Raw genomic sequence first — 21,734 nt, 5'->3', positions numbered from 1 at the left:
AGCATAAATTACAGCTAAAAGTACCTGACATTTTGGACAGTGGTTGCTATTCCTCATGGAGGCAAACACCCAGCTTGCTTCGTAGTTTCTCAAATTGCTTGATATCTAAGGCTTTTGTGAAGATGTCAGCCAGTTGTTCTTCAGTTGTTACATGCTCCAGAGTTACAATTTTGTCTTCAACAAGATCCCTAATGAAGTGATGCCGGATGTCAATGTGCTTTGTTCTACTATGTTGTATTGGAAATATTGATAGCACTTAGATTGTCACAGTACAATGTTAGAACATTTTGTTGAACATCATACTCTTCCAGCATTTGCTTCATCCAGACTAACTGAGAGCAGCTACTACCTGCAGCAATATATTCTGCCTCTGCGGACACTGAATTTTGTTTCTTGCTTAACCAAGACACCAAATTGTTTCCAAGGAAGAAACAGCCTCCAGAAGTACTTTTTATGTCATCTGCACTACCTGCCCAATCTGCATCACAATAGCCAATCAACCTGCAACTTCCACCGTGAGAATAGAGAATCCCATAGTCTGTGGTGCCATTTATGTACTTCAGAATCCTTTTAACTTGAACAAGATGACTCATTTTAGGATCTGCTTGATATCTAGCACAATCCCATACAGCAAAATTTATGTCAGGTCTGCTTGCTGTAAGATATAGGAGACTTCCAATCATGCTTCTGTACAGGTTTTGATCAACAGCTACACCATTTTCATCTTTGGATAGCTTTACATGAGTGGCTGCTGGTGTTCTTTTATGACTGGCATTATCTAGCCCGAACTTCTTCACAATATTCTTGGCATACTTGCTCTGAGAGATGAAGGTTGTGTCTTCCATCTGTCTGACTTGCAGACCAAGAAAATAAGTCAGTTCTCCCACAAGACTTATTTCAAATTCAGACTGCATCTGATGAACGAAATGTTGAACCATTTGATTCGACATTCCTCCAAACACAATATTATCAGGGTAAGTAAGGATAATCAGGAATCTTTCATGTTCTTTTTTTACAGACTTGTCTGCATCACTTTTCTTGAACTCTTGAATGTTACAGGACTCTGAGAATCTTTTGAGCCAAAGTCTGGAAGCTTGCTCGAGGTACGGACACGCTTTCTTGTACACAAGGACAGAAGGACATGAGTCATAAACTCTGTGTTCTTCTACACATACATCTTTTTGAAGATACCCATCATTATCCTTTCGAATAAAAGTTTCACATACCAGAAGACAAATGCATTTAAACTCAACTAAAGAGTCAAGGATTTCAACAATTTTGAACTTTTCTTCTAGAGCAGGACCTTGTATTGCTAGATTGGCCTTGTTCCCTGTCACATTATCAGAACTGATATTGGAAATAGTATTTTTAGTATCTGGCATAGACACCAAATCTCCTCCCATACTTCCTCCACCTTCAGTATTTTCAACTTGAGTAGTGGCAGACACCTTATGATGTTCAATCATTACTCGCAACATCTCAATGTGTTCCTCATACTCTGAGTCCCATTTGTAACAGTTGTCTCTAGATCTGACCCCTTTCATTATGGTTTCTCCTTCTTTGTTCACAACTCTGCATCCAATCTTCCTGAAGGTAATTTCCAGATCTTGATCACATAACTGGCTTATGCTAATCAGGTTTGAGTGGAGTCCTTCGACCAGAAACACATTAGTCAACTTAGGTAACTTGCTCTTCTTAAGGCTTCCTATTCCTATAACTCTGGCTTTAAAGTTATCAGCAAAGGTAACAGGGCCAACATCAACCTGTCTCAAGTCTTCAAAGTAATTGTATTCACCAGTCATATGTCTAGAACAACCACTATCAAAGAACCAACCCTTCTCATCAGATGTTGCTGGGGATGTATGAATCATCAGACCCACACATTTAGGTTTCCTTTCTTTATATGTTTCACTCTCTACAGATCTGGATTGATACAGTTCAGGTGTTTTGTACAGATTGAAACATAATAGATTTTTATGTCCTTGTAAGTTGTTAGGAGGACATTTCCAAGTGGAAGACTCTTTTTCAGGCTTAGTTAGGAGAGGTTTTGAAGGATGTTCTAACATTTTGCCAGGGTTATCCACTGTGCTGGAAGAAGTTACAAAATTTAACTTTTCAACTGAGTTCACACTTTTATCTATCTCATGCTGATCTAGAGACTGGACATAGTTACTAATCTTATGTTCATTTATCAAAGGTTCATGAGTATGTTCTATGTCATTAGGTTCTTCTATTGTTTGACCATCTAACGACTCAGTAAAAACATCAGTTCCAGCACTCATCATCATAACTTGTTGTGAGGCATTGTTAAGATGAGATTTGACAGATATTACCTTATGATTAAGATCAGCAACTTTGCTCGAATGATTAGATCTTTTATACTGGAGCTGGTTGATAATCTCATCATGCTCTGCTAGAAGCTTAGACATGTCTGTATCATCATAGTCAGGTACCACAATTTCCCTACCAGCAAGGTCTTTATCAGAAGAATTACACAGGGGTATCACTCTTCGAGTCAAAGCAGTGACAATTTTGGCAGCATCTCCTTCACCATCTCCATCTTCATCATCAGACCAAGAAACCAACATCCCTTTCTTTTGTTTCTTGAGCAAGGTTGCACATTGATAGACGTTTGGCAAGTGTACCAATAACTATCGAAGTAGTAAAAATATCGATCCCACGAGGACTGTTTTTAACTTCAATAATTCAATTACGTTATATAATTAGGATGTATAAAAGTTATTTTTGGTTTGCCACTAGGCAGTAGATATGGTTTGATTTTATGAAATCAAATAAAGGAAATAAAGTTGATTAAGAAAATATGGAGAGAGAGATGAGATCAGGTCTGTCGAATCCTCTATGTTTCCCCTAATTGGTTACTGCACCTATTATTACTAATGATTCTCTAGTTACACGATAGTTAACAAATTAGCCCTAATCAATCCCTTGAGTTAGGACCCTCTTTTTAAACTACAGCCCCTAATTCCTTAGGTGGTCTAGTAATCATCAAAGGTTTAAGCACGTTAACCTAATATCACTAACAAACGATTATCCATTCCTAGACTAACCATGTTTATTAGAACAATTCAATTAGGTCTAAGTCGAAAGCTATGGTCAGTAGTCATTCGTTCTCACAAAATCATGTTTATATTTGATCAGGATATAAAAAGCATTAAGAACAATTGAATTGAATGAAAACTAGAATATCATTAATAAGTAATAGAGTTTCACAGCAACATGTATCAATTAGGGTTACATAGATTCATCTCTGACCTAATCTCTGAGAGATTTAGCTACTCATAATCGAGTTTACAAATAGCATAATCAATGAAATAATTAAAACATACATGAATTGGTAAAAGGATGAAGAAATCGCCCTTCTAGCCGTCTCTGATGTCTCAAAATCGCACTTTGCTCTCCAAAATCGTAACCCTTGTTCTTCAGATTGAGTGCAGTATTTATAGAAGTCATGGGCCTGACCCATCAAAATCGCGCCGCGCCTTGTATAATGGCGTGCCGCGATTTCCTCTTTACAGGAAGTGTGTAATTTTGCTTCAAAAATCGCAGCACGGCTTGAAATTGGCGTGGCGCGATTTCCTTCGAACAGACTTCAAATTTTAAGCTTTTTGCACTCCAGAACAGTATAAATTGCATGAGAACTCTATCAAAATGTCACAATAAGTCCCTAATATTACGTAATGACAGGATGTCATCACAACCCCAAACTTAAACCATTCCTTGTCCTCAAGGAATTTGCTTGCAACAGTGACAAATGACAGTAAAATAACAGTTACTTGACAAAACGATAGTACCCAAAAGTTCATTCTCCTTCTAGCTAAAGATGAGCTAGTTTGACTTGTTCGCATCCACCAATTCACAACTCCTCGCATCAAATTGAAACAGGGTTCTACCAGTCGACATGCAGGTCTACATATTACCATACGCTTGAAAAGTTTCTAAATATCAATCAAAGTCAATATCCTTACACACTTTTGAGGTCTTCAGGGTTATAACGGGGCTTAGGTGAAAGGTGGGATATATTTGGATAAGTAGGCTACACAAAATTTGAGTTAGGCATTCCTACGGAAGTTAAGCACAAAATTCAATCCATCATTCATTCACCTTATGGAACAACAATTGTAAAGGTACTAGAGAATACTTGTAACTATTGGGACAATCGAGTTTGAAGTTACTCGGATTTTCAATGTTTTGTCCCTTTTTCATCATTCATTTTCATTTTTTTTTTCATACACCATTTTTGTGTATATTTTGCATGACAATTTTTCTTTTACTTTCATTTTTTGTTCTCTAATTCTCTAGTACCCCCACCCCAAACTTAGTTGGTTGCAAATTCCAATAGCAACCCCAAACTTAATCTTTAGCAACATACTACAATGCCTTAACTCAGAAAATACATTAAGGGACAAGTCCTAAAAGTCTCTAAGCTTGTAATGTAGTTTGTCACCGAACAAAAAGTTCTAATCCTACCGGCTCAAAATTGGTTAAGAAAGGATAAATTTAACAATTTAAAACAGGGTAGGCTTCAAAAAGGCTCACAGGACCAAGCACTTTTGCCTCAGTGTATAATTGACAAAGACCAATCAATAATAGAGAAACAATGCAAGTTCTAGAAATGTAGTTGCATGGAAAGCTAATCTAAATATAAGTAAATTGAAAAACAAATTTGGCAATGAACCTTATGGCTGAGATTTCTGGGAGTATGTGACTACCTAGCAACGCCGTACACTTCGCCTTTGAATCAAGTCACCCCTCCTTTAGAACTTTTGGAATACCGTTTCATCAAACAACTGTTACTAAACTGGAATAGGTCACATGAAACAAAACAAATTCATTAATAATAAACAAGTGCAGGAGCAATTACAATAGGGAAATAAGTTCAATGGACTTCGACATTAAAAAGAAAATAAAGAAAATACATCAAAAGAAAAATAACTGAAAATAAAATACAAAGCAGAAAATGCTAATCCATCAGTAGATCAGCCCATGTTCACGTCATCATCCGAGTGTCCAGCCCCCGGTGTCCTCAATCCTTCAAAGATGCCATCCCCTTGATCTTGCTCGGTGGTATTGAAATCATCAGTGATTTCCCTCCTCATGCGCAGCCCATACTCTTCTTGATGTGTAAAATATTGCTCCATGCGCTCACGGGAGCCTCCAAACCTCTCATAAGACCCACTAATCGGACCCATATGCAATTGAGCCTCCGCAGCAAACGCAGCTGAGAACCTAGGACGGTTCACCCATAGCTGGTCCGAAGTCTCATTCATCCAATTAGCTTGCACCTGCATGAATTCCTCAAGCTTTGGGTGAAGAGGAGCATAACCCCCTTGGCTACTACTCCCTCCTTGCTCCATTTGTTGTTGCCTTGCTGCCTCCCTCTCTCTCTCCTTCATATAGCCCTCATATTTCTTCACAAATCCATCCATTACCAAGTCGGTGATTGGCTTCATATTGCTTGTGTTGAGATCACTATCATAAGCCGGCACCAACTATTGCTCACACAACCAATTAATTAGACTCCCATGCCCCAATTGTGTGGTGTTTCCGGTTGCTAGATCATGAAGACTATTGGCCAAGAGGCGGCCAATATCTATAGGGCGCTCCTTGATGATGGCGTAGGCAGCAAGCACCCTCTTGAGAGGAATTTCAGAAGTGCAAGATGCACTCTCAAGAGTCTGAACCACATAAGACACCCATGCCTTGGGTACCGGCAGCATCTCCGCATAAGTAAGCATCCGGGACTTTTTCCAAGTCGACCCAGGCCTACACATGGTGGTGATGATCTCATCAAAGGTATCCTCCGTAATAGCAAATCTCTCCCTCCTCAATTTTTCAACCCAACACTCCTCCGGTGCTTGAACATTCAGCCATGCATTGAGAGCATCCGGGCTGAAATCAATGTATTTGCCTCGCACAAAAGATTGAAAGGGTGTATCGGACACCCTTGCATTTGCAAAGAATTCGACGATCACCGTTTTGTTGTTTGCTTCGTCGATCATCTCATTCAACCTCGTCCACCCCCTCCTTCGTAATTCAGACTCAAAGAAAGGATATTTCACAAGCTTTGTGAAATCAAACTTCCTCTCCCCTATGACTTCGAAACTCTTCATAGATTGATGAAACTCTTGGGCTTGGTCATTGATGAAATGGATGGCGTTTTCGGGTGGTTCGGATGCGGCACGAGGGCGTTTGGATTTGCTTGTGGATGGTTTGGGGTTGGTAGTTTTCTTTGAGCGGGTGTTTCTTTGGTTTGAGGCCATTTGTGGTTTAGGAAGATGGTGAAAGGGAAGTTTTGTGAAGTTTGGGAAAGTTGGGAATGATAGTGGTTTGATGGTGGTTTGGATTGATGAATTGATGATAGGATTGTGGGTAGATGATGTTTAGGAAGTGAAAAAGGAGATGAAGATGATAAAAATTCGTGAGTGGAAGTTGAGGGAAGTTTTGGTAGGAAGAGGTAGGAAGAATGGAATGAAAATGATGATGAACAGTGAAGGTTTTATAGTGCTGTTTGGGCAAAATCGCGGCACGCCAATATACAAGGCGCGGCGCGATTTTGCATTGTAACGGGCAATAACGGGCAAATTTGTAACGGCTAGTAACGGCTATAAGTCCAACGGCTATTTTTTTTTTTCATATAACAGCCAAAATCGCGCCGCGGTAATGACCAGGCGTGCCGCGATTTTGGTACAACAGGGAGTCATGCTTGGCTTTTGGAAAATCGCGCTGCGGCCATATATAGGCGCGGCGCGATTTTGAACAAACAGGGAGTTTTCTTTGCTTCCTCAGGCCAAAAATTTTGTTTTCTTGAAAAATTGCCTGAGTTCATTGAATCTTTGAAAAACTTTTGAGGAGAGAATCATGCAAGACGTCAGTACCTTGCATGATTTTCTTGGCAAGAGGTATCCTTGAACAAAATTTTTAAAACTTTCCTGCCTTGTATTAAAAGAAAAGAAAAATATTTTTGTGTTTTTGTTTTTGAAAGCAATAAAATCATACCTGAAAAATAAATAGTGGGTTGCCTCCCACTCAGCGCTTCTTTACCGTCACTAGCTTGACTGATGACCATCCCTAAGGATCAGTTGATGTCTCTCCCTCTTCATTGTTTGGGAGTCCTCCTTTACGGTACCGTTTCAGCTTTTGCTCCTTACCCTTGAAAGTTCCTTGTGCACAAGACTTCCTTAGATCCACAGCTTCATTAACAGGCTTGTCAAAGTACCTCCTAACTCTTTCTATTGTATCAGAGAAGATAGAAAGCATACACCATTGAAAAGTAGCCGGCCCATTATGCATTCCAAAGGGGATCTTCTTATAAGCAAACACACTACAAGGGTTAGTGAAAGTAGTCTTAGGCATGTTGTTCCAACTTCCAAATCCCCCATACTTATTGTCAAGGATGTCTCCTGATGATTGTTGTTGCATAAGTTCTGTGCTTACTTCAAGTTGCTTGACACACTCTGTCACCCCAACATCTTCAACCACTTCCTTACTTTCAATAGACTTAACAATTTCTCCTTCCATAGGTTGAATAGTTTGAGAGTCAAGGGAGTTTTCTTCGACTGTTTCTTCACTAACGTCAATCCGGTAACACTTGTGGTTATCATCTTGGTTCTTTATTGCCTCAAAGATATTGAAAACTACATGCTCCTTATGGAACCTCAACATTAACTCTCCACGTTCAACATCAATTAAAGCACGACCAGTTGCAAGGAAAGGTCTTCCTAGAATGAGTGGCATATCCTCATCTTCAGCCATATCTAGGACCACAAAATCTGCTGGGAACACCAAGTCATTAACCTTGACTAGTACATCTTCAAGTATACCGAAAGGATAAGAGATTGACCGATCAGCTAAAGTAATGGTCATTCTTGTTGGTTTTGGTTCCCCACACTTAAGCTTCTTCATCATTGAAAGAGGCATCAGGTTTATACTTGCTCCCAAGTCACATAAAGTTCTTCCAATGTCTACCGGTCCAATTGAACAAGGGATAGTAAAAGCACCAGGATCCTTCAGCTTAGGTGGCAGCTTCTTTTGAAGAATAGCACTACAATTTTCAGAAAGTGCAATATTCTCATCATCCTTAGGCTTCCTTCGTTTAGTCAACAAGTCTTTCATGAACTTAGCATATAACGGCATTTGATCAAGAGCTTCGCCGAAAGGAATATTCACCTGAAGTTGTGAGAAAAGTTGCATGAACTTCTTGAATTGGCCTTCATCCTTTTCTTTCTTCTTTGAAAGGTGAGGGTATGGAAGCTTCACATATGATGGAACACTCTGTGGTTTGTCTCCATCTTTCAAAATTTGACTCTTTGACTTCCTCAAGATTGAATCTTCATCAATTAACTTCTCACTTTTTTCTCCCTCTATTTTTTTCTTCCTTTCGTTTTCAACTACTCCATGATCATTTTCTTTTTCAACTACACCCTCATCATTTTTTTCAACTACATCATCCTCCTCCACCTCAATTACATCATCAACCTTCTTTGGAGCTTTTGGAACTAAAGGTGTCAAAACCTTTTTGCTCCTCAATTCAATAGCATTACAAGACTCATTCTTAGGGTTGTCTTTAGTGTTACCTGAGAATCCGCCTTTACTTTGTTCAGCCAATTGCTTAGCTAATTGCCCCAGTTGAGTTTCAAGCATCTTCCTAGAAGCTTCATTGTTCTTTCTTTCAGCTTCTTGACTTTTCTTCATCTCTTCAAAGTTGCCTTGAGTCATCTTCATGAAGTTCATCATAGTTTCCTCAAGAGCTGATGGCTTCCTTTGTTGTTGTTGAGGAGGAGTGAGCATCTGAGAGTTCAAAGCATTGTTATTTGAGTAGCTTAGATTTGGATGCTTATTAATGCCTGAATTGTAGTATTGATTCTGCCTTTGATAACCTCCCATGAAGTTAGCTTCTTCACTTGATCCTTCCAGAACACATTCACCGTTGGGATGTTCTTCACCACATAAGTCACATTTGATTGCAGCCACTTGTTGTTGCTTATGAGCCAAAGTGAAGCCTTGAAACTCCTTAGTTAGAGCTTTGATTTGTTTGTTCATAGCTGCTTGGTTAGCAAGGATAGCAGTTTGCTCACTTACCCCAAACACTCCTCTTTCTTTCTTCTTAGCTTGATCACGATACTCATTGCCAGCCATGTTTTCAATTAGAGCTTGAACTTCATGATCAGTTTTGCTCTTGAGACTACCTCCCGCGGAAGCATCTAAGAACATTCTAGTGTTTGGTGTTACCCCCTCAGTGAAGATTTGGAGGTATTGTTTCTCGGTGAACTCATGATTAGGGCACCTCTTAAGAAGCAAATTGAATCGCTCCCAAGCATCATACAATGATTCACCTTCTCCTTGCTTGAAGTTAGAGATCTCCATCTTCTTTTCCCAATATTTAGACATATGAAAATATTTCTCCAAGAACTTCAGCTCTAACTCTTCCCATGTTTGGACAGTCCCGTTTGGTATTGTTAGCAACCAATCTTTTGCTCTTCCCGTCAAAGTGAAAGGAAACAGCCTTAGCTTCTTTTGTGCTTCAGTCACGGTGGCTGGTTGCACACAAAACTCGTAGGTTTCAACAAAGCGGCTCAAGTGTTCATGAGGACTCATAGCTTCAGTCCCATCGAATTGCTTGTCCCTCAAACCGTTGAGGATAGTTGTCTTGATGTCGAAAGCTACGGGGTTAGCTGGTTGAAAAGTGTGGGTCAGTTGACCGCGATGAGTGGCTAACCCGTAGTCTCCTAGCTTAGGTCTCGGTGGAACAACTCCTTCTCCTTCCATAGTTGCAGATTTAGGAGAAGAGATTGTTTCAGATTCAGTTGAGAGTGGCTCCGGTATTTGTTCTCGAACACCCGGTGGAACGGACTGAGCTAACCTTTGCGATCGGACAGCTTTCCGAAGTTCTCTAGCAGTCCTTTCAATTTCCGGATCGTACTCTAAGTCGTCTGAGCTCTGTTTACCTCGCATAAACAGCAAAATACCTTAGTAGCACTGCACAACGCAAAGTAATCAAGTGAATATGAAAACAGAAAAATAAAAATTAAAAACAGAAAATTAAATTGCAAAAACCCTAAATTATAACGTAATTGCCTTGTTGAAATAATTCAACAGTCCCCGGCAACGGCGCCAAAAACTTGATAGACGTTTGGCAAGTGTACCAATAACTATCGAAGTAGTAAAAATATCGATCCCACGAGGACTGTTTTTAACTTCAATAATTCAATTACGTTATATAATTAGGATGTATAAAAGTTATTTTTGGTTTGCCACTAGGCAGTAGATATGGTTTGATTTTATGAAATCAAATAAAAGAAATAAAGTTGATTAAGAAAATATGGAGAGAGAGATGAGATCAGGTCTGTCGAATCCTCTATGTTTCCCCTAATTGGTTACTGCACCTATTATTACTAATGATTCTCTAGTTACACGATAGTTAACAAATTAGCCCTAATCAATCCCTTGAGTTAGGACCATCTTTTTAAACTACAGCCCCTAATTCCTTAGGTGGTCTAGTAATCATCAAAGGTTTAAGCACGTTAACCTAATATCACTAACAAACGATTATCCATTCCTAGACTAACCATGTTTATTAGAACAATTCAATTAGGTCTAAGTCGAAAGCTATGGTCAGTAGTCATTCGTTCTCACAAAATCATGTTTATATTTGATCAGGATATAAAAAGCATTAAGAACAATTGAATTGAATGAAAACTAGAATATCATTAATAAGTAATAGAGTTTCACAGCAACATGTATCAATTAGGGTTACATAGATTCATCTCTGACCTAATCTCTGAGAGATTTAGCTACTCATAATCGAGTTTACAAATAGCATAATCAATGAAATAATTAAAACATACATGAATTGGTAAAAGGATGAAGAAATCGCCCTTCTAGCCGTCTCTGATGTCTCAAAATCGCACTTTGCTCTCCAAAATCGTAACCCTTGTTCTTCAGATTGAGTGCAGTATTTATAGAAGTCATGGGCCTGACCCATCAAAATCGCGCCGCGCCTTGTATAATGGCGTGCCGCGATTTCCTCTTTACAGGAAGTGTGTAATTTTGCTTCAAAAATCGCAGCACGGCTTGAAATTGGCGTGGCGCGATTTCCTTCGAACAGACTTCAAATTTTAAGCTTTTTGCACTCCAGAACAGTATAAATTGCATGAGAACTCTATCAAAATGTCACAATAAGTCCCTAATATTACGTAATGACAGGATGTCATCACACATTCAGTTCTAATGTGACCATAACCTCCACATTCAAAGCATTGCACTCCTTTGTATTGAACATTTTTGTCATTATTTCTGTTATACCTTGGATTGCTTTGTTGCTTGTCAATGTTGAATCGGATGTTTTGCCCACTGCCTCTGATTCTGCTATTGACTTGTTTCAAAAGTCTGTTGAACTGTCTACCCAGCATAGCCATATCATCTGCGATTTTGTCATCTTCTGCATCTTCATACCATTCATCATTATCAGCTGCATTTGTTGTAAGAGCAATACCTTTTCCTTTCTTTTCACTTTTGTTGTCAACAACAAGCTCATAGTTCTGTAAAGAACCTATGAGTTCTTCCACTTGCATACTGGAGACATCCTGAGATTCTTCAATAGCTATCACCTTCATATCGAATTTCTTTGGAAGGGATCTGAGAATCTTTCTCACCAATTTCTCATCTGACAACTTTTCACCAAGAGAATCAAATGAATTTGCAATGTCTAAGACATTCATGTAGTAGTCTTGGATGGTCTCATCCTCCTGCATTTTCAGATTCTCAAATTTGGTTGTTAAGAGCTGAACTCTTGAGCTCTTTACTTTTGAGGTTCCTTCATGTGCTGTCTTGAGGATGTCCCAAGCATCTTTGGCAACATCACACTTTTTGATGAGTCTGAACATATTTTTGTCTACCCCATTGAAGAGAGCATTTAACGCCTTTGAATTTGCTAGTGACAATTCATCTTCAGGAGCAGTCCACTCCTCTTCCGGTTTCAGAATAGTTGTTTTGTTTCCATCTTTATCAAGGACAACTGGATGTTCCCAACCTCTTAACACTGCTTTCCAGGTTTTGATATCTATGGACTTTAGGTATGCACACATACGTGACTTCCAGTAGTCATAATTGGTTCCATCTAACAGAGGTGGTCTGTTAACGAATCCTCCTTCTTTCTCCATATTGCCAGAATAGATCTCCTCTGGATCTCACCCAATAACAGGCAGGGTGCCTGCTCTGATACCAATTGTTATTCTGGCACGTTAGACTTACGATGTTCCAACACAGGACACAGATACACAGATGTTGTATATGATGTTTAGAACATTAAGCTAACAAATACAAACATAATAAAGCAAATAATGGACAAGAAAGAAAAGAGACACAGAGAATTGTTAACCCAGTTCGGTGCAACGTCACCTACATCTGGGGGCTACCAAGCCAGGAAGGAAATCCACTAGTGCAGTCCGTATTCAAAAGCTCTCAGCAAACCACGTTTGCACTTAAGACCTAGGACCTACCCCAACTAGACTTCAACCTAGGAACTCCTAGATTTGAGATCCCATCTCACTCCCTTACAACAGATCACAATCCCCTGTGATTCCCAAATTACAGACTCAATTCAAATGAGGTTACCCTCGAAAAAACAACAACTTGCAACCTTGCTTAAAAGCTTAGATGCAGTCCACAATCTACCTAGCTCCTTGCTTAAAAGCTTCGGAGTAGTGCACAGTATTACAACTCAAAGCACAGTCCTAAACATGCATCAAGATGATACACGAAAGGCTCACAATATGTATGACTCAAAACCTAAACAAAAACTCTATTTGTTGCACAATGTCTTGAATGAATATCTTCAGGTCTTGCAGCCTTTTATATACTGAAGCAAGGCGTGTCATTCCTTCAATCATGCTTCAGATCGGATCAGTGACTTCTTCATTAAGCAATGGACGGATATAGAAACTCCTATAAAATAGGCTTTATTAAAAGTCACATAAAAATACTTTCCTAAGTCATTTCATCAATTCCTTAAGAAATCACATATGTTCTGATCTCTTCATAATTGCACACGGTTCATACCAACACATGCTGGTGTGGATTCCTTCAATCAAGCAAGCGCGTGCGTAAACATAGGTCAGGCCCAGAACGTACAGAACAACTCTTGATGTTGGAACATTGTGTTCCGCATCTGAAGTGAATATTTGTTTTAGGCAAAAGTGAAGCCAACATACAAATATCCAACAGAGCATCAAAGGAGATTAAATCCTAACATGAAGGAAGTTGTGAAAAAAAAAGTACTTAAACTCCTTGATGTTGGGATTATATATCCAATTTCAAATAGTAAATGGGTTAGTCTTATTCAAGTGGTAACTTAAAATGGAGGTCATACAATTATAAAAAAAATGAGAAAAATGAATCCAATGCTACAAGAATTGTAAAGGGATGGATAATGTGCACGATTATAGGAAACTTAACAAATCAATCTGTTAAGATCACTTTCCCCTCCCTTTTATTGATCAGATGCTAGAAAGGTTAGCAAAGCATTCACACTTTTGATATTCGGATGGGTATTCTAGATTCTTTCAAATCCCTATTCATCCTAGCGACCAAGAAAAAACTTTTACTTGTCCTTATGACACTTATGCCTATAGAAGGATGTTTTTTGGTCTATGTAATGCTCCTGCTACTATTCAAAGTTGTATGATGTAATTTTTTTCGGATATTATGGAAATTTTTATGGATAATTTCTCGAGACATGGATCAAGTTTTGATAACTGTTTGACTAACCTAGAAAAAAATTCTTGAAAGGTGTGAGAAAGTGAATCTTGTTTAGAATTGGGGAAAGTGTCACTTTATGGTCAGGGAGAGTATTGTACTTGGACACTTGGTTTCTGAGCGGGGTATTGAGGTTGACAAGGCTAAAATTGAAATTATTGAAAAAAAATTCACCTCATGCCTCGGTCAAAGAGGTAAAAAGTTTCTTGGGTCATGCAGGTTTCTACCGTCGATTTATAAATGATTTTTCCAAGATTACTAAGCCACTGAAAAGCTTACTCCATGATGATGAAACTTTTGGTTTTGATGATTTGTGTCATGAAACATTTTGCAGGTTAAAAGAAACTTTGATCACTGCCTCAATCATGCAACAATCAAATTTGAATCTTCCATTCGAGATAATGTGTAATGCAAGTGACTTTGCAGTTATGGCAATTCTGTGTCAAAAGAAGGATAAAAGGATACATGTTATCTACTATGCTAGTAGAACCTTCGATGAAGCCTAAGTGAATTATGCCACAACAGAAAAATAGTCATTGGTAGTAATCTTTGCCGATGATAAATTCAGGCAATACCTGGTGGGATCAAAAATCATCATCTACATTGATCACTCGGAAATAAAATATTTGTTGAACAAAAAAGATGAAAAGTCGATGTTGATTGGATTGAAGCTAGGATAGAAGCATTTGATCCATCCGTGAAAAGTAGGATTAAGAGCGCCATTAATACGATCCATCACGGTGAGAAAACAAGGAGGTATAACCGGTGCAACAAGAAAATCGTTGAGGTTATGAGCATTGATATCAGGTTCAACTTGTTGATGCCAAACCAGAACATTTTTATCATTCAATTTCTTAGAAATCTTCAGTGCGAATGATTCGAGTGTTCGTATTCAAGAAAAGAGTTGAGGGAAATTGAATTGATCGAAATCCCTTTGGTGATGCCCAGAGAAGGCATAGAACACCAGTCTCTAGCAGAGGAGGCAGCAGAGTGGGCTAAGATACCATGGATCAAGAGGCTAATCTGATACCATGTAAAATTTTAGAGAATTCATAGAATATTTTATAACTAACTTCAGATCTAAATTTCTGTTTTCATTGATTAATTAGAAATAGTAATAATCAGCTTTATATATAAAGTTGAAGGTTACCTGCTATAGCAAGTTAACTTGAATCAAACTGACATGTGTCAGTCACTTAATAGTTGTACATTGTTGTCAAGTTCCAATTGTTCATAATTATTGATAATCGACAAAAATGTCGGTTGTTACCTTGCATTTATCTCTCATTATGTGTGATCCTCAAGTGCAAACAAAGCATAGTTATCAATTATTTAGATTAATTAGCTTTTTTATTGTTTTAAGAACCTTTAATTTAGTTGTTTTATGATTATTTGAGTTTTATGAACCTTGTTGTCTAGTAATGGTTTGAATGACAGGTCATGTGAAGAATTTCAAAGATATAGCGTTGCGAAGCATACCATTGATGCCATTGAAGATGTAGTGCTGGAAAGGAGTCTGGAGCTATAACGTTGAAAATATCTCATCACGGGTCGTACAAGTGTACGAACTTGGGTCTCTTATTTGCATGTCTTAAGGACTAAGTTTACATGAACTTGCTCCAATAAGTGTAGTATGAGTAAGAAGGAATATGTTGATTCCCAAAGATAAGGCTGAAAGCTCAGAGGAGAAAGTACCAAATGACACATCCTGGCGATGTAGGAAGCTACAACATCGCGACGTATTAGACTTGGTTTATTGGATATGCACTAAAAGTGAGCCCAGAGCATATTGTGCTTGGAGAGGAAGATAAGGGAGTCTCACATAGTACACCAAAGGGGTAAGGTATATTCCTTTGTTTAATGGTTAAGAAAAATACCATCATGTGGGAAAAGACCAAAGGTATATTCCTTCGCTTAATGGTTAAACATCATAGCTATGTCTTATAGTTTTAGAGTCATTAGACTTAATTGCTAAATGAGTCGAAAGACTTGAAAGGCCACCAGGTTGCCAGAAAGTTTTGCAAAGCTATGGCTTTCTACATTTTTCCTCTGGAAGTTGTACGAAGCTATAACTTCCATATTATAGTTGTAGCTTTCTAAATCTTGCAAACCTATATCTTTACCAAGTTAATTTCTTAACCACACTTTTCACTTGAATCTTTAAATATTTTTTATATGCTTTATTGACTTCTGCATTTTACTTTAAAACTTAAAAATCTCATCTTTATTGTTTTTCATTTTCGATCTTAAATAAATAAACTTAGCATTTGGAAATACTTAAAACTTATCCACTCTAATCCTTATGAGATCGAAACTTTGCTTACTCTTTATTACTTGTTGCGACATTATATACATCCACTTTGCATCTATTGGAGAATAGACAACTATTTTTCAAGCATCAACGATAATACACTAATCTACTATTACAAAGGTATACTAACTACTTCTCTTTTATCCATCAACCTTGCCCTCCTTTCTTGACCAACACCAATTTCGTTGTTTTTAAAGTATCTTAGTTCTTTAGCTTCATCAATTCATACAAAAGAATCACAATTATATTCATCATCCTGCACAAAGGAAAATCAATTAAGACAAAAAAAGAATCATAACATTAAACAAGACAAACCCATTTCTTAACAAACAAGACATACCATTTTCACAAACCTTTGGTAAAGGGCATGTGTAAAGTGTGCTTGTGGGCTCTTCAGTGCATTGGCCTTTCTTATAACACATCTTCTAGGACAACAATCAAGCATTTTGACCTCACCAATAAACATGGAGGTTGAAGATGAAACTCGACTTTAAGAGCTGTTTTTAAACCTGCGAGCACCACTCATCATTTCGATATTAGTTTGAACAAGTTTTATGTAATAAATTTAGGGGATTTCATATTAAGGGGACATTGAAAAGTTAGGGTTTGGAATTTATAGAATTAGGAAAGAGATGTGCTAAACAGGCAAGTATAAAAGGAGTTCAAGTACAAATTGCGGGACGTATCGACGAAAAAGAAATTGCATGTGTTGAATGGATTAGAGAAGGTAGGGGTTTCTCTACAAACCATTCGAGCTCAAACTGATTATTGTTCCTATACAGTTCGAACTATTTATGGGGTATTAGGAATTAAAGTTTGAATATTTCTTAATAACGACTAATTTACTTATGCAAAGGTCATGAATAGTGGAAAAGATTCACTTTCGACCAATTTCGTTCTATGAGAAAGCTAACTTAAAACTCCACATCACAGGTTAACTTCGCATGTGAGGACCGTTAACGACTCAACTTGACAATAAATCAACTAAATTGATTAAATATTATAACATTTAGTGATGTTTTAACTATTTCAATTTGTCGGTCAAAATTCGAGGAGGAATAAGCCTATTCACTTGTTACCATAAGATAATGAGGAGTGTTATTTGAACAATCAATTTGGTTAACAACTTATGTGACAACCATAATTTACAAAGAAAAAGTAAGTATTTGCACGGAAACCAAAACAATAGAGAGATAAAGTAAAATATGTGAGTAGGAGAGAGAAAGTTGTCACAAAAGTTATCATTTCTATGAGATAAGAGAATTATGATGAATGTGAAGGGTCTACACCCTCCTGTCACTAATATAAGCAAAAATCTACCTTTTAGGTTCATTCATTTAATACACTAAAAATCAATATTTTTGGGTCTATAAAACAACACCCAAAAAACTCAACAACTGCAAAACATTTCACTGCTTGTGTGTTACAGTCTTCGTACAGACCGTGAACTGCCTCGTGTCTGAGCGAATCTAGTGAGAAAGAAATGGCGTCATGGTGTGCAGCAAGGACCTTCCACATTCCACCAATCAACACCGCCGTTCTCCACCGGCGCGCTTCATGGGCCGCCGGAATCGGCGGAGTCTCCGTTGCCGGCACTGCCATGTTGCGCTCATCTTCTTCTAAGCGCTCTATGCCCTTCCTTTGCTTAAGCCTTTCCACTGATACCCGTAAGTTCCCATCATTTCACTTTCTTCTCTCTCCACTTTCTCAGAATTTCATGTAAAAAAAAGTTTTATTTTTTATTTTATCCACTGATTAATATACCATTTGGTCTGTGAAAATGTTACTTGAACTAATCTAATTTTAGTGCATGTTTGGTTTCAATTTTGGACGATCCAAAATTGATTCCGTAGAATTGTTTTGACATGTTCAATTGCTTCGGAGTAGAATTGATTTTGACTTCAGAATTGATTTTAATTTGAAACTAGAAGTTAGAATTTTTTATTCTTGAATTGATTGATACACTCAAGTTTATAGTTGAATTCACTATTACATGATGTATCCAGACATAAATCACTTCACTTTATCTTCAACTCACTTTTAGTCACAATCAATCCACTTATAAGCATTTTTTTATCACTGTGTTTAAATTGACTGGATGTGCTATATGCTATGAAGCACGGACACTCCTCGGATTAGGCGTGTCCCGCGTGTCCGACACCGACACGACACCGACACTTGTAATTACACCAAGTTATGTGACTTTTTCCAATTATTAGCTGTGTCGGCGTGTCAGTGTCCGTGTCGTGTCCGGTGTCCGTGTCCGTATCCGTGCTTCATAGGATATGTGTTTAATGCTAATTTTTATATGAATTAGCTTTGGAAGTTTTTAACTAGGTTACATGATTATGCTGTTGAAGTTCTCAATTCTCCAACAAGTTCATACTTGAACAAAAAATTTGGGGAACAAATAAAAAAACACAAGCAGCATTTTTTGTAATGGAATTGTGTATTTTCTCATTGATGTACAATGCAGGGTTTTATGGACCTTTTTTGTTTGAAGGATTCTTTATTCCTATCTAGTTTTGCACTAGGAAATTTTGGTCAAAGTTTATATTTGTATGAAGTGGACCTTTAACTGCAGTGAAAATGTTGCTAATGTATAATGGTTATTGCGGACCTTCACAATTGTGATTTGTTTTGTCAATTTAGTATAGGATCAATAATTTAAGTGTGTAAACTCACCCTATGTTGCACCGATCAACACTTTAGGTTGAAAGCATGTCTGGTGTCTGACATTGATATGACGCTGACACACGTGGTAACATTCAACTATACCATTTTTTCAAATTATTACTGGCGTCGACGTATCATTGTCGTGTCTTTGGCTATGTCAATGCTCCATAGGACTCACCTTTTGCAGGTGTTCATGTGCACATTTTCAAAATATCGTAAACAATACTTTTTCAAATTGGTATAGAGCTACAAAGGAAGAGAGACATTGGTGTTTGCATTGCAAATTTTTTTTTCTTTCTCTTGTTTTTTATTTTCTATCAAAAATCTTGTGCTGTCAATCACTTTCTGATTGATTTTAGGGATCAACAAGGAAGCTGTTCAGACAGAAAAGGCCCCAGCAGCATTAGGACCGTATTCTCAAGCAATCAAAGCCAACAACCTTCTATTTGTCTCAGGTGTCCTTGGTCTTGTTCCCGAGGTTTGATAATTTAGTGTTCCAATCTATCAGCATATTTATATACATGTGCAATTGTGCATTTATGCTGGCTGCATGATGTTGTCCTAGTAATTAGTGTTTTGTTCTCTAATGCAGACAGGGAAGTTTGTCTCGGAAGATGTTGAAGATCAGACTGAGCAGGTAGAAGACTAAATATGAACTATAGCCTTTCATGTTGTATTTGGGAATTTTCTTAGCATCTGTACCTTGTCATCTTTCACTTTGGCTTTGTTCATACGAGCTTTGATTGTCCAAAATTATGGGCTTGAGATACTGTTTCATTGGATGACATGACTCCTAAATCTTTGAATGATTGTTATCATATTAAGTTTAATTTATCTTGCAGTGTGAAATTCTTGCTATACACTTATAAAAAAGTTGATATGATTTATAATGGCTGCTAAGAATGAAAACACTTAATAGTTAATAGTTTCATGTTTGTGAAAACTCTCAATAGAATGCCTGGTAACCGTCTTGGTGTTGTATTTCCATAATGGTGCACTTAATGATTTTTCACATGACATTTTAAACAATTACATATTGCAGGTTCTCAAAAACATGGGGGAGATCCTGAAATCTGGGGGTGCGAGCTATGCATCAGTTGTTAAGACAACAATTTTGTATGAATTATTTGTTCTTTCCTTAGTTTGGCTTTGTATTTGAGTGGTGACAAGTTGACTGTGTTAACATCGTTCATTTCTTTCAGGTTGGCTGACTTGAAGGACTTCAAGAAAGTTAATGAGATCTATGCTAAATGTAAGTTTTGTGGTAGTGAGTATGATGTTTCCTTGAAATTGTTTACATTCTTTCTTAAAGAATCCAATAGATTGTTTGAGTGTGTTAATGATAAGTGTGTATTACTGCTCTGAACTTTCACCCTTTATTGTTATTTATTTCAATCAAAATAATTGGCCATCCTTGTAAAATTACAGAATATGAAAAAACTATGTGCACAAAGTGCTAAATATGCAACATACCAATGAATTTCTTATATAGTTATATACATTATATTGCGCTGTAAAAGTTAATCCGGCTAAATTTGTAGGCATATATTATGTGCTGATTTCTTGTACTATAGCTGACTAGCCTTTAGATTGGAAATATTTTACTTTATATTGTGATTGAAGATTAATCTTTGAAGGCTATGTTCTCATATTATACTTTATTTATGTAAAATGATGAAACTTGATTCATGCAAGTTTTGTAAGAAAGACAAAAATTGATTCAAGAGACTTCACTAGTCACCAGCTTTCTGAATGTGCTTAGTACTAGTGTCAAGATTTTCATCTATTTATGTGGGTTTTATTTACTAATCATTTACTTGTGGTTTGAATGGTTTCAGACTTTCCTTCACCTGCCCCAGCTCGTGCGACGTATCAAGTAGCTGCCTTGCCATTGGATGCCAAGATTGAAATTGAGTGCATAGCCGCACTGTGAGCTTCACTTTTGGTTGAATTCATGGATAGTTCTTCTGTAAAATCAGGTCAAATAATCCAGTAAGGACATTAGTACACATCCAACTATTGGTGTTTACTTTGGTCTTTCCTTCTTGAATCATGATCCTCTTCTCAGATTCTCTCACACAAGAACAAGATGTTGTGCACATTGAAAATGAGAGAAATTGAAAGAGTTCTAGTTTTGTTGTGACATGAACAAGTGTTTGATGTTAACTGTCGTTATGTCAAATAATAAAGCGATTTGTCCCACAGATTTTTGTTGCAATTGCTCTTGTTTGTGTATTGCACAAGTAGTTTCTTTCCACAACTACAGTTTTTTGCACTCATTTTTACCAAGCTCTCTCACAACAATCATCAACCACCTTCCTCGAAAAAAAAAAATATCATCAACCACCTAGAATTTTCATATGAAAACACGGGCTAAGGAATTGTTGAATTGAAAAATATAACATTTTAATTACTTCTAATTTCATAAGTGACAATTTCAGATTAAAAACTTCTTAATGCCCATCTGGAGTTATTTTCTTGTGGATGGATTCACTTTTAAAAAAAATAAAAAAAAACTAAATCGTACTCATTTATTTATTTGATAATTGTCAAATTTAAATAAACTAAATTTAATTTACATAAACCGACGACAATATATTTGAATTGAACATGATTTGTTATATATCAATCACTTTAAATCTTGTAAAATTTGATATAAATTAATCAAAACCCAATTTTATCTCTAAATCTACTAAGTTATTCTGCAAGCAAAACTATTGTTTCACCCTCCAAATTTGATTGTTATTGATACTTGAGAGCACATATATTTTCAACCTCCAAATAATAATCTAAATCGTTTTATATTATTTTGGTAGCTTACTACATAAAAAAAGCCAACTTACATTTCGTGAAATTATGTTTTCCACCCCACAATAAAAGCAAATCCTCTTTCCTGAATTTAATCTTTATATATAGAGTTGTGCTAGCAAGACTCTCTTTTGAACACTCTCTCTAATACCCACTCTTCAAAAGT

At 37.2% G+C, this 21,734-nt stretch overlaps 2 protein-coding genes across 2 annotated transcripts; one reads left to right on the top strand and one right to left on the bottom strand.

Moving 5' to 3' along the window:
* Positions 1-227: 227 nt before the first annotated feature.
* LOC146938167 (uncharacterized) lies at positions 228-12,179 on the bottom strand. The gene is made up of 3 exons (XM_085749593.1): positions 11,237-12,179; positions 7,170-7,655; positions 228-2,560 (listed from the first exon to the last, which is right to left on the bottom strand). Exons 1-3 carry the CDS (start codon positions 12,177-12,179, stop codon positions 228-230), a joined length of 3,762 nt encoding a protein of 1,253 aa, XP_085605719.1.
* Positions 12,180-17,479: 5,300 nt separating this feature from the next.
* Positions 17,480-20,964, top strand: LOC146938166 (reactive Intermediate Deaminase A, chloroplastic-like). The gene is made up of 6 exons (XM_085752177.1): positions 17,480-17,751; positions 19,120-19,238; positions 19,353-19,397; positions 19,803-19,876; positions 19,963-20,012; positions 20,599-20,964. Exons 1-6 carry the CDS (start codon positions 17,568-17,570, stop codon positions 20,691-20,693), a joined length of 567 nt encoding a protein of 188 aa, XP_085608303.1. The 5' UTR covers positions 17,480-17,567; the 3' UTR covers positions 20,694-20,964.
* The last annotated feature ends 770 nt before the right edge of the window (positions 20,965-21,734 follow it).

The sequence above is a fragment of the Medicago sativa genome, chromosome 3 (assembly GCF_051527215.1).
Source record: "Medicago sativa cultivar Bolivia chromosome 3, Bolivia_mono, whole genome shotgun sequence".
NCBI classification, from domain to species: domain Eukaryota; kingdom Viridiplantae; phylum Streptophyta; class Magnoliopsida; order Fabales; family Fabaceae; genus Medicago; species Medicago sativa.
Note: the sequence above shows the minus strand (reverse complement) of the source record. Positions and strands in the feature narration are given on the sequence as shown.

Excerpts from the sequence above, each read along its gene's own strand:
- LOC146938167 (XM_085749593.1), bottom strand. The coding sequence starts at position 12,179 with ATGGAGAAAGAAGGAGGATTCGTTAACAGACCACCTCTGTTAGATGGA. Across the intron at positions 7,656-11,236 it reads TGGTCACATTAGAACTGAAT|TTTTCAATATCTTTGAGGCA; the intron begins GTGTGATGACAT and ends AGGAGCATGTAG. Across the intron at positions 2,561-7,169 it reads TGCACAAGGAACTTTCAAGG|ATGGAGATGGTGAAGGAGAT; the intron begins GTAAGGAGCAAA and ends CTGATGATGAAG.
- LOC146938166 (XM_085752177.1), top strand. The coding sequence starts at position 17,568 with ATGGCGTCATGGTGTGCAGCAAGGACCTTCCACATTCCACCAATCAAC. Across the intron at positions 17,752-19,119 it reads AAGCCTTTCCACTGATACCC|GGATCAACAAGGAAGCTGTT; the intron begins GTAAGTTCCCAT and ends GATTGATTTTAG. Across the intron at positions 19,239-19,352 it reads TCCTTGGTCTTGTTCCCGAG|ACAGGGAAGTTTGTCTCGGA; the intron begins GTTTGATAATTT and ends TCTCTAATGCAG.